The 13,211-nt window shown below is 41.7% G+C and overlaps 1 protein-coding gene across 1 annotated transcript in view; it reads left to right on the top strand.

Annotated features, from left to right (window-relative positions):
- Positions 1 to 3,325: 3,325 nt before the first annotated feature.
- The window catches only part of LRP12 (LDL receptor related protein 12), a 34,075-nt gene continuing 24,189 nt past the window's right edge, over positions 3,326 to 13,211 (top strand). Inside the window, exon 1 of the mRNA XM_033155729.1 lies at positions 3,326 to 3,725. Coding sequence (XP_033011620.1) covers positions 3,647 to 3,725 — 79 coding nt within the window. The 5' untranslated portion in view covers positions 3,326 to 3,646. The remainder of the gene's footprint in view (positions 3,726 to 13,211) is intronic.

The raw sequence follows: 13,211 nt of genomic DNA, 5'->3' as shown, positions 1-13,211 counted from the left end.
TCCAGCACAGAGCAAGCATATCTCCTTGTCTCAGCTTCCAGCCTGCTTTATGCCTGCTTCCAACTCACTCACAAACCACGCTCCTATTGCTCTTCTACCTAACCACTTCTCCTGTTGGGGGGGGCACCCATTCATTCTATGGCACAGAGCAACTTATTGGTTGTGCTAATCATGGTGCTTAAGTAGCTAGCCACAACAGTTGTTTAGACAAGGGACTGGTTTGATAAGTTTGCTCTCATACCTCCACAGATACAGGAACTAAAGAATTAGAACAGACTCAGAGCATCCTGCAGACTGACTCTTCAACCTACATTATTTATTATAATACAGAAGGTTCGTGCAAGGCCTCTTTATCACTTTTGTTAAAGCTTAATGATATAAATATAATTATTGTGCAAGACCTCAGTTTTGATAGTTTTAAAAAACAAATGGAAATGGATAGTGTTGGATAGATAGGTTAATCACATCATTTGAGAATCAAGGTTCTATAGTATTTTCATATCCAACCTAAAAACATTAAAGTCCAGCTTAAGTGCCTCATCTAGGTTATAACTGATGCAACCACAATTTGAATAAGAAGAGGATAATCTGGCTGGCTCTACCAGAACCATAAGTTTCCCCACTCAATAAGTGTCAACTCTATACACCATACAGCACCTATGTCACTTGCTCTGGATAAAAAGTTGTGTCAGCTAATTTGAACATTATCAGGATAACAAATTTTACTCATACAAGCTGATGCTCATACCATAATTACTGCAGGTTTATAAGAGGAGACATTCAGATACAGATGGGAAACTTGGCATCAAACCACAACTTTGGCTTTATTTAGTAGTAGCTGTCAGGCAGGTAGCCAACTTGGGTCATGGTGGGGAAAGGGATATGCATTTTCTAAAGTATTTTATTAAAATGCTGCAGTATATGAAAGGGTAGACCTCAGGAATGTCAGCATGTGTGTACATAATCATCCTACATAGCACTAAATAATTCAAAGGACTGAACAGGAGGGATTCAAAAGGTTAAGAGCCCCCTTTCCCCGCAATCCCCCCCCCAAAAAACAGGATTGCCTTCTACTGCACATATTTTGTCACTATAGAAATGAAGTGTTCTTCCAGAATCCAGTGCTTAGAGAATCATAGTAATATTTATAATGTACCTGGAGCACCTACCAGTAGTTTTTAAAGGTAAATACTTTGTTCCCAGGCTTATACTCTAAAAGTAAATGGATGAAGGGGAATGGCTGAGACATAGGATAAAGGGATTGCAAAGATCAGAACATAAAGCTCTGGAGAATAGCTGCTGTTTAAGCGCAGAAAGAAAGAGGAATACATGAATATGTGGCAATGAATTCCAAAGCTATAGTATGGCAAAGAAGTAAAGGCACTGGGGAATAAAGGGGTGGTTTTAGGTTTAAACAGTTGAAGATGAACACAATCAAAATGAAAGAGGAGAAAAATACAACGGACTGAAAGAAAGGAGTAATTTAAAGGCAAAACAATGAAAGTGAATACAACAAAGAAAAGAAGCTGATGTACATAATAAAAAAATATGGAGAGATACGGATAAATCAAAGACCAGAAAAGCAGAGGAATTAAGCATTTCAGCGAAGGAGATCCTGAAATATGAGCATCTCAATATAATTTAGCAGGGCCAGCTCTACCATCAGGCGACAGTCACTGAGGCCAGCAGCAACAGCCCTCTAATTCCCTGGTTGTGCCGCATCTGCTGGAGGGCAGAGCTGTACATGCCATGTGGCCTGTCTTGCACTCCCATAACTAGCCTGCTGCCTCTGGTGTGGTGGACACTATCCCACTACTATTATTGTTGCTGTTGCCTGTCCTGAAATAAGAGTAACTGCCAGTCCAGTTGGCTTCTGTACATGGATTGGTGGGGCAGCCATCTTGTCCTCAGACAGCAGTACTGTATGGATGGCTAGCTGTGTCTTTTAAGTTTCCAGAGGGTGCAACCAATATTTCCTTTTTGCAGAAATCTTGTTATTAACACATCTCAGTGCATTAATGTTGCTATTCAAAATGACAGTGCACAGGGATTAACATCCACTGATAATGTTGCATTGTGAGAATGCTACCTAAGCCACTTCAGTAATTAACTAGAAATTATTCGTTACCAAAGGAAAAAAAAAAACTCTACCAGAAAATTCAAGGGGTTGAAAATTGCACTGGTGCAAAACAACACAACTCTAACTCTGTAGTGCTGTAATGTATCAGCATCCTGGAAAGAAAAGAAGGTAGCATCCTATGTGGTCCCTTGCCAAACAGAATCAAAATAAGAGGCATGTGTGTTTTCCTTCATTGGTGTACATCAGATGTGAACTGCTGGTGCACATACAAGAAATGCAATTCTATATGCACATTTGCTTCAATGGCAGTTGTTGGCATCTGCTTGTTTCCAGAGTGCGCCTCAGGGGCGAAGTGACTTTCATGGCAGTAAATCAAAATAAATTCAGTGAGACTTACATCTGAGTTAACTCAGGATTGCTTTGGAGCCTGTGAGTTCACTGGAGAAGGAGGACACCTACCCTCAGTACTTAAGCTGCATATTTTTTTTTCTTCTGTCAAAAATGAAAATAAATAAATAAATAAATAAATGATGGAGGACAGGTCTGCTAGCCAGGATAACTTGTGTTTTACCTTCAGCATCGGAGGCAATGGGCCTCTCAACCAGAGCTGTCAACTTTCCTTTTTTTTGCATTGGGAAACGGCGCTTGAATAAGGGAATTTCCCGCAAAAAAGGGAAAGTTGACAGCTATGCAGTCTGAACACCAGTTGCAAGTGGGGAAAGGGGTGCTTTTTGCCCCCGAGCTTCTTATGCAGTTGGAGCCTGGGGGAGGGCAGGCTAGCGGGCTCAGGTGGGCCTGATCCACCACGGGCTCGTCTGTACATGCTGCCCCTTGGGACTGCGGGAGGCCATCACTTTTAATAACTTTAGGATCGCCTAACTCTTGCAGAGCTGCTGCAACCCTGCGCGCACTCCCTCTCAAACTCTCTGAGGGGAACATCCCCAGCGCCCCATGGGGATTTACCTCCGAATAAACAGCCAGGGCAGGATCCCTGCGCGTGTTTCAGCTACTTCGGAGTAAACATCCTCCCTCGCCGCCCCCTTCCGCTGCTTTTGTCTCCTTGAGTTTAAAGGGTCACCGAGCGGCCAGCAGCCCCGAGAGAAACTGAGGCGGTTCAGTGCGCGGCCAAGACGAAGCCCGCTCAGTCTCCTCCTCCTCCTCCGTCTGGGCGAGAGGCTGGGTCTCCCTCGCTCGCTCCCTCCCCGCCCAGGGAAGCCGCTTTCCTGCGAGAGAGAGAGAGAGAGCGGCTCGGTTCTCTAATGCGCAGATGCGCCGGCGGAGCCCCTCCTGCCCGCCGGAGGAGAGCGCTGCCCGAGACCGGAGAGCAGAGGAGGCCGGAGGCTGGCGGTCGTCGTCGTCGTCGTCGCCTCAGCACCCGCCTCAGCCGCCCATGGCTCCCACAGCAGCGGGGGGCTGAGCAGAGAGCGACGCGGGAGGGAGCAGCGAGGGGGCCGGCGAGGCGGCGGCGGCGGCGGCGCTTGGGCCCTACTCCCGCAGCGGGGACTGTGGCCGCGGGGGCTCCCGACTCCGGCTCTTTCTTCTCCCTCTCCCCCCCGTGGCGGTGTTATGGCCCCTTGCTGGAGCGCAAAAGGGTCCCTTGCTTGGAGGTCAGCGCAGCTCCTGCTCCTCGTCGCCTCCTGTTGTGGTAGGTACCAGCCTCCGGGATGAAGGAGAAGGGGGCGAGGAAGCCAGTCAGCCAGCCGGCTCCATTTCTCCCTTTGTCGCCTCCGTTGGCCTTATATTAAAGGGGCGCCAAGAGACAAAGCAGGCAGCCTTCATCTCTCCCCCCCCCTCCCGTTTGCTTTTTAGGAAAAAGGCTTAATTTGTTTTTTGTTTTTCTCTTCCCCTTCTCCCCTTCTTGGCTTACCCCCCCCCTTCCTCTCTCCTTTCTTCCTTAACGCTGGGGTGAGCGAGTGGTGGTGAGCGAGAGGCACCCCCCAGCCCAAAGAGCCCATTTTTCATTCTGCTTATTTTTGTTCTTCGGGCATCAGTCTTGCCAGTTTTAAAGCAGCAGGACTGAAGACTTCTTCTTCTTCCGCCGGGGTTTTGTTTTAAGTCGAGGGCTGGGACCTTGGCCCAGCTAGTCTGCCTGCCTCTTTGTTTTGTGTGTGTGACCCTCTCGCCCGCACGAAACAACGTGCCCGTGGGGTGTTCACGCGTCTTGTTGTCAGGTCGTAGGAGTGGGGCTGGTGGGAGAGAGGAAAAGAAGTTCACAGTGGAAATATGTATACCGTATGCTCAAAGCCCGCTGGTTTAAAACAAGTGGGGCCCGACTTCACCCTTTTCTCTCCCCAAATGTAGTTTTGTTCTACCCACGCATATTAGGAAGAGAGGAAGTTCCCTTTGGCCCGTCTAGTTCAGCAATGTCTACACTGGCTGGCAGCAGCTCTCCAGGATTTCAGACAAGGGTCCAAGACCTGGATCTGGGACCTTCTGGATGCAGAACCTTACTAGTGGTCTAACCTGTGGGATGTGGTCCTTAAACACTTTTTAGTAGGCAGCTATATAAGATGTAAACGTTAAAATGGTTATAGCTAATTGGAATGAAGCCCCGGCTCAACAGCATGTGCCTAAATGTCTGAATGCTTTGTCCCTCATTTGTCACCTTTCTTGGATGCCATTAGCACCACAACTAGGTTCATAACCAAAACATGCAGTTTCATAAAACTTGTAGCTAGAGTAATCCCAGATGTTGAAATCCAATTGGCATTGTTTGTATATTTATTAGATGTTTTAGCCAACAATTTGCCTTGGAGTGCAAACAAATGATGGCCCTAAATTGTCAGGTTCCACTGCATACTTGATTTAAGTGGATTATGTGTATTTGACAGTGGAAGATATATTAAAATGTCTTAATATTATTGAGCTCTACAGCAAAGGGAACTTGGTGGTGGCACCATAAGTTTCTTTGTACAAGGAGGGGCCTACACTGTAATGTGCAACAATGCTCTAGGAAAAGCTTGCTTTTACTCTACCTAGACTACACATAATGAGATGGCAGTTCATGTAACTTGTTTGTATGTTGTCTAACAATTTGTGAGAGTTGTTGTGGTCCAACAGGTGAAGAAAAGACCTTGAGACAATAGGCCTGGGTTCAGATTCTTTTGGGGGATTGGCTTACAGGAGTGGTGTCAAGATGTTTTTTCCAAATTGTGAAAGTTCTCTCAGGCTTTTTTTCACCCACAGATCAGATGTAAAGGATTGTATGACTGAATAATATTAAGTTTATTTTAGATCTGGGCATACTGGTTGCTTTCTGAAAGTAAAATCCAAGTTTTCCATGTCTCAATTCACGTTTCCTGAACAAAAGTGAAATTTTAATTGGTTGCTATAACAGTTACTATATTAGTATTAATTGACTAAATCATTTATACTACACTAGGTAGTATAAACTAGTCATTCATCTCACATGTCTTTCACACTATATAATTATATCTGCTTACAGACAAGCTAATAATTAGGAAATAAATGAAGTTCTTACTTTTCTGTACATACCGGTATGCAAGCATGCAAAACAAAACGACTTGCTTGAAAAAAACGGCCACAAACCAATACAAAGTTAGATGGCAACTAAGCATCCAGAACTTTGTCAGAAGAAAGACTTCTAATTACAAGGCTAAAGTAGTGTTTCTCAATAAGTTGGATATGTTAATGATGTCTGGTTAATAGTTATAAATGGTTGCAACATGTTGTAAGACAGTGTTTTTCAACCTTTTTTGGGCAAAGGCACACTTGTTTCATGAAAAAAATCACGAGGCACACCACTATTAAAAAATGTTAAAAAATTTAACTCTGTGCCTATATTGACTATATATAAAGTAATTTTTCAATTTTCCCCATGGCACACCAGGCAACATCTCGCGGCACACTAGTGTGCCGCGGAACAGTGGTTGAAAAACACTGTTGTAAGAGGCGTTGCTCACCCATTGGGGTAGAGCTGCAGTTATAACCTCCCAGCAGCAGTACTGCTGTTGTGTACATGGATGGGTGAGGCACTGGTGAAGTTGGAACTGTATGGATGCGGCGGTGGAAGCATTTAGTTCTGTCAATATGACAGTGCATACCCGACCTGGCGGCTGTCTTGCCCCTGTGGTGTTGATGCTGCTACCCAAAAGTTAACGCTGTGGCTGTACCCCACTGAGTGAGCTGCTTATGTGCCGTAGTAGCAGCAGCAGCAGCAGCAGCAGCAATAAATTTATTATTTATACCATTCCCATCTGGCTGGGTTTCCCCAGCCACTCTGGGCGGCTCCAAACAGAATATAAAAAACACGATAAAACATCAAACATTAAAAACTTCCCTAAACAGGGTTGCCTTCAGGTGTCTTCTAAAAGTCAGATAGTTGTTTATTTCTTTGACATCTGATGGGAGGATGTGCCACAGGGCGGGCACCACTACTGATAAGGCCCTCTGCCTGGTTCTCTGCAACCTCATTTCGCAGAGTGAGGGAACCGCCAGAAGGCCCTCGGACCAGCTGTATGTGAGTAACTATTATTACATGACCTTAAAAGTCAAGTTACTGTTCAATGCGATCCCCACCCCTCTTAGATAGAAAATTAGGCTTTAATTCAGTGTATTTGGTGTAGGACCATGGACTGAGGTTTAAGTGATAAGTAACTCATTTCCCCCTCCAAAAAGTAGCATTTGTCTTTCAACCCAGGAATACTTTCATAAGCCATAGTTTACCAGATATATGAGAAGGAAGGGTGCATTGTATATCTGCAAGTTGTTTCCTAGAGTTTGAACAGCCTGGAGGAATGAGAATGTTGTATCTGTTTTCACACACTTGGTGTGGATGTGGTAGGTAACTCACTTGGGCTTTATCCATCCCAGATTTAAGCTGGTTTAATAGTAATTAGCTTTTCCAAGGGAACACTGATAATTATTCTCTGAGGGAGCAGGGAAGCACTAAAGATCTCTTAACAATTTACTTAAAACGATTTACCTCAGTTACTTTATTCCTTTTTAATGTGCAACCAAAGTTGAACCAAGCAATCTTATTGTAGCATACGTCCAAAATTGGTTATGGTAGTTTTCCTCTAAAATTACAGTGATAAATACTGACCACCTTATTTTGCAAACATCACAAAGTTCATGTTGTCCCTGGCCTGCTGACTACGTGAAGTACTGTTTCTTCATATATAAAGGAAAATCCTGTCTCGATTTTTAAAATACTTCTATAAGAAAAACAGAATAACATAGATAAATTTCGGTTTTGAACTTACGCTCTCCAAAACAAAATGCATGACTTACTATGACTATAAAGAAACAAGTATGCAATGTGATCACACTTAATGCAGAAAAGCCTGGCAGCAGTAAGATCATATCCATTAAAACTTATTATGTATAAAAGGCCTTAGGGATCTCCAAAAGCCATAGGAAGCAAGACTTGTGTTAAATAGTACCTATTGCTATTCATACCATTGGCTAAAGCTGTATATCTGTTCTTCATATTAAAGGAAACAAGAGCTTGGTTTTTAAGAAACCCACTGTTTTACAGAGGGACATAAAGTAAAATACAGTTATGTTCATAGACCTGGAAGCATTCCCATAGATCATTTTAGCCTCCGCCTCAGCAGGGCACAAACAAAAACAACTACTTTCTTGGTCATTGTTTTCTTAATCTGTTTGACCACTGTTTTTCTTGAATTGAAGTGCTTGGAACAAGACAGACACAGCTCACCACATTTAAAATTAAGGAAGTGCTTTATAGGTCTAGTCTCTGATAAAGTGCTTTTGATAATATACAGAGGATGAAAAAATATAAAACATAAATATATGCAGGGAACTAAATCCAATGTTAACTGCAGGGAGTATGAGAGGAAGTTATGTTTGTGCAAACAGATTTATTACTGCAGCTGACCAGTTTTTCTGAGATAATTTTTAAGATTTAACACTAGCCTTTCTTTACACTGGGTGGTGCCCAGTTAAATCATACTCAGAGTAACTTTGATTTCAGAGTATGACTTATTTGAATATTACTCACTATGTTAACTGTTTACTGTTTTTGTATCATATACTGTATGTATGTGAAAGTGTGCAGGTTATTCTCATCCACCCAGCCATCATTTTATTTGTATGCCACCATAGTTAAAACCACGCTCAAAGCTGCTTGCAACATGAAAACATCACATACTTATAAATATAACAAAAGTAGTCAAACAATAAACAAAACACATAAAAAGTATACAACCAAAATGAACAGTTGCCACATAAATCATATTAAGATCTAAAAATAAATGTACAAAAAAGTAATATCAACAACAACAGTATCCCACAAACAATACCCCAGTCCAAGGGTCTGTTCAGGAGCCTCAGGATGCAGGTCCAGTTGCGACCATGTGGAGCACCCACATTAGTTAATTAGGTTTGCAAGACTATTAATATGGTGCTTGTTTTTAAACCTTCAGTGGAATTCACCTTTTAGCAACAGCTGTGCAATTATTAAAATTCTACCCCATTTTATTCAAGGAAAGCTTTTTTAGCCTCTTACTGGGATCTCTTTTTAGCTTCCACAGTGTGACCCTACTTAAAACCCATGTTTTGATCAAAATCCTCAGTGCACTATGTGAAAGTAAATATTATCAGTTTCTATAGAAACAACATCCAAACAATACCTTTAGGAACTGGCCCATTCATAGCCTACATTTTAAAATTTGTATATAACTATGTTCTGTACATCTGTTAAGAGCCCCACCCCCTCAACTGCAGCAGTGGAAAAATGGGCATGGGTGGCTTCTCAGGAGACGTTTTTTCTAAATATAAATAGCAAACTACATATTTCCTGTTCTAATGAAATTCAGTGTGTAATTAGAAGCATCAATATAGGTTACAGTCTTACAAGTCGAGCTCTTGAGTCACAGTCCTCAAAAGCTTTGATGCCCACCAGTGTAAGTGACATCAGCCACTTGGGAAGGAAGGAGCTGGAGAAAATTGCTGCTTCACCAGGGCAGCTTTGATAATGCCATACAGTATGGCAGGGATTGCATAAAAAACCAGCTACAACTTTTGATGCTGTCCTGCATTATGGTGTTCTGTGCCAGTGACCCTGATGCTGAATAACAGAATACAGTATATGGCCATATGGGCCACTGCCACAGTATGACTGTAGGGCAGTGTTAGAAATTCCCTGGGCACCAGGCACATTTTGCTATTGGTGCGGGTCTAATTGTGACTATGTGGAGATTTCTGACAACGAGCCAGTTTAAAAAACCCTGCCTTAGCCCATCATTAATTCCATTTCCACTGTGTGTGTTTTTCCTTCTTGCATACTGGGACTAGTAAATGGTTGAAAGAGCAAGCTACAGCCAAGCAGTGTAGCTGAGGTCATAGGATCAGAATTGTAGCGTTGGAAGTGACCCCTACTTGTCCAGCACCCTGGCAAATAGACATTCTGTTGTGGTAGCCACAACCTAGGTTTAAGGTGGCATTTGGCGCGTAGTTTATATAGCTGAGTTTATAACACAGCTGCAGGGATATATGGTACAGCCTTTACACTGATTTTCTTAGTTCTCACTTTCCTCTCCCCTTTCACAGCAATTCTCTCACACAGTACTAGTCTGTCCATTCAATAAGATCTGTAGATCAGGCCCTCCTGGTTGTTCTGGTGGCTGCAGGTGTACATCTTGTGGCATCAAAGACGGTAGCCTTTTCTGTTGTGGTCCCCAATCTTTGGAATTCCCTTCTCCTGGCCAAGTATGACAGACATCAGTCTTACTTGTGTTTCTGCTTCTGTTACAGATGCTGGTTTTAATGCCTTGCTTTTAGTGATGTGCTGTTATCATATCAAGCTGTGGTTGTATGATGATTTTTGTGTGTGTGTGTGTGTAAGGTATTTTTGTATCCTTAGATGCTTTGGGTGAAGAGGGGTTTAACAGATTGTGATTGTACCTCTACTCCCAATGTAGCTATAGCGCTTGAATTCTACCATGTAAAATATTTATTTGCCTCTCTGTGAATAGACTGTGCTCTTTGCAAGCGGATCAGACTCCCCGCCCCATTCTAATTAAAAGATTTGAAAACTCTCCTTCATTCAATGAATGGAATAGCTTGTTCTTAAATATTTTTGGACAAGGGTGTGTTGATAGCTAAAGCATGTGTAAAAAATTGAAAATATTCACCTTTTTAGTGAACAGATCCTTGTTGATTGATTCTAGCAAAGTGCCCACAAGTACAGGCATTGATTGGAAATCCAGCTACAGTTTCAGTGGTAGAGTTTTGTGATATTTGAGGCAGTAGGACCCGAGCACAGATACTTATATTAGTGAGGAAGAAACCTAGGTCATATTTTATTAGTTTACAAAATGTTAGCTGTGGAGAACAACAGGGGTCTTAAATGTTTTTAGGATACCCAGGATTCCCATTGACTTCAACAGTTGTTCTCTGTGAATGAAAAATACAAGGCCATAAGTCTTTTAAAGTGCTCCTATAAAAATCTTAACCTCCAAACAAGCTCAAAGTGTGTTATCTCTTACAAAGTTATAAAAAAGTTTTTTGAAGGCTTCATACCCTGAAAGCTGCTGAAATGGATTCTGCTGAATTAAGCCAGAAAATGTCCCCACTCCACCCCTGTTGACACCTCACTTGTCAAACTTGTTTTGATAAGTTGGTAGGCAGCTGAGAAGGGACTGAACCAGTGTCTCAAGGTTTTCTTTATTTCTAAAGGAGCTCTAAAATATTGGTTTATTGATTGTAAATCAAATTCTTCAAAACATTTGACTGTTTTGCAAAACAGGAGTCCTTGAGACACCTAAGAGGTGACATGATAGTAAATAAAATTATGCATGGCATGGAAAAAATGGACAGAGAAAGGTTTCTCACATAGTACTAGAACTCATTGACATCCAGTAAAGCTGAACGTTGGACAAAAGGAGGTATTTCATCACACAGCATATACCGGTAGTTAAGCTATTGAATTTGCTCCCACAAGAGGCAGTGGTGGCCACCAATTTGGATGGTTTTAGAAGAGAGTTTGACGAGTTCATGGAGATAAAGGCTATCGAAGGTGGCTATGTTCTGCCTCCAATGTTAGAGACAACATGCTTCTGAATACCATTTGCTGGAAACTGTAGGAGGGGAGAGGGCTATTGTGCTCAGCTCCTGTTTGCAGGCTTCCATCCATCTGTTACTTTATTTGTATGCTGCCTTTCCATAGTTAAAACCATGCTCAAGGTGGATTACAACATGAAAAAAATTACATAATTACAAACAATAAATAAAACACATAAAAATGCCAAATAAATCATAACAAGTTCTAAAAATAAAAAATACAAATGAATTAGTGTCAATAAAAACAGCAGCAACACTGCCCCCTCAAACAATACCTCAACCCAATAGTCTGTCCAGCAACCTCGTCTTTTGTAGCATGAGTCAGTCAGGATCCTGTCCTCCAAGGTCAGGTGGGAAAATACCTGCAAGGCAGGGAGCAGATGTTCCAGGACTCACAGCTAAGATCTGGTTAAGCTAACATCCCACAAGCATCTGGTTGGCCATTGTGTGACAAGGTTGCTGGACTAGATAGGAAAGGCGCCTGATCCAGCAGTGCTACTCTTCTGTTCTTCTCCTTCATTTTGTCTTGGTTTACTTAAATCAACAACTTAAGAGTGGTTTTCAACCAGTTCTTAACTTACTTAATGATAGACTTTTTTCATGCACCAATATAGACTCCTTTCCAGTGTAGGAACAGAAATGTGAACTGTGGTTAATACCATTTGTAAATGTACACAAGGAGTTAACAGGAATAAAAATATCAAATTACTTCTGTTGACAAATGCAGCAAATGTAGAGATTGCTTGAAGACAGAATAAGGCCAAATTATCCAGCAAGTAAAAATTGCATAGACAGGATGAAGAGTTAACTCAGTAGCAGGAAAAAATGAAACTAGAGTGGCTCAGGAAAGTTTTAGTGATACAAAGGATTCCAAGGAGGTAGCTTAATGCTATTTATCGAGGAAGGCAGTTCCATGGCAAAATAGAATAAAGACAGTTGATTCATATCAAATTAACTTGCACAAAGCAGAGAATGTGGGAGACACAGAATAAGGGAATACATAGGACCGATTTCACAGGCTTGCTCCTAAAGGGAAGCCTCTTTGTTCCTCTACTGACTCACAGTTCCCATACTAGTGTAAACATAAATAATATTCTGTACATTGTTGTCTCTTTAAGAGGTTAGTGTATAGAATTAGCTATTTGCCTTTGTCTCTTTCCTTTCTTGTGGTTGAAGAACTCCTTCTAGTCTATCCTCCTTACAGATTGAGAGCCACTGCCACCCACTCACCTTCAAAGAACTCCCAGCTATTCCTTGTTAGAGAGAACAAGCTGTGATTAGTATTGAGGACATGGACAAAAATAGAGCTAAACTAGAAGCAGAAAAACACTTTCCATTTTTGTGCAGTTTGCTTTGCTGTTCAATAAATGGTTCTCATCTGTTGAACATATTTTTGCACATAGGTTTACAGAGAAGTGTGGGCAGCCTGAAAGCTGATTGTCCATGGTTTTGCATTCCAAATCAAAGAATAACTTCTCGGTGAAAGTATACTGAAATTGTTCTACACTTAGTATAATGACCTGAGTAAATTTGTACTCCAAACCAGGTAACTATGAACTGTGACATCACTGGTTTTCATTTTTTCTCTCTTAATAGAAACTATTTGCCCCATTTCTTCTTCCCTTCCACCTTCAAGCAAGAAGAGCTACTATGATAGAAAAAAAAGAAATGAAAAATGGTTGATGCAGTGTTTTTAGTATTTTCCTTGGTATGGAAAATCTTTTTTCAGAGTGTATGGACAATAGTTCCCAGTTTGAGAATAATTGGGAAAGAAGCAGTCTGGCAGACAACGTTTCAGCTACAGACATCCTTATACTGACAGAACTGGATGCCAGTATAGGCACTCTGAAGTTTCTGTACAAGTGGTGCCTCATTAAGAGTATAATAGTGAATTGGTCAAAAGAGATATGATAAGAAAGATTAAAAGCTTGAAGAATTAGAATTTGACTTTTGTTGGAAGACAGAGCATAGTTCAAAGACATAATGAGAGAGGTGTCATGAATATAGCAATAAAGGAGACTAGGTGTTAGCTGAGGCATTCTACTGTATATTGAACTGAATGAAGTGGGACAAGGGGAGGAAC

This window comes from Lacerta agilis, chromosome 7, assembly GCF_009819535.1.
Source record: "Lacerta agilis isolate rLacAgi1 chromosome 7, rLacAgi1.pri, whole genome shotgun sequence".
Lineage (NCBI taxonomy): Eukaryota > Metazoa > Chordata > Lepidosauria > Squamata > Lacertidae > Lacerta > Lacerta agilis.
Note: the sequence above shows the minus strand (reverse complement) of the source record. Positions and strands in the feature narration are given on the sequence as shown.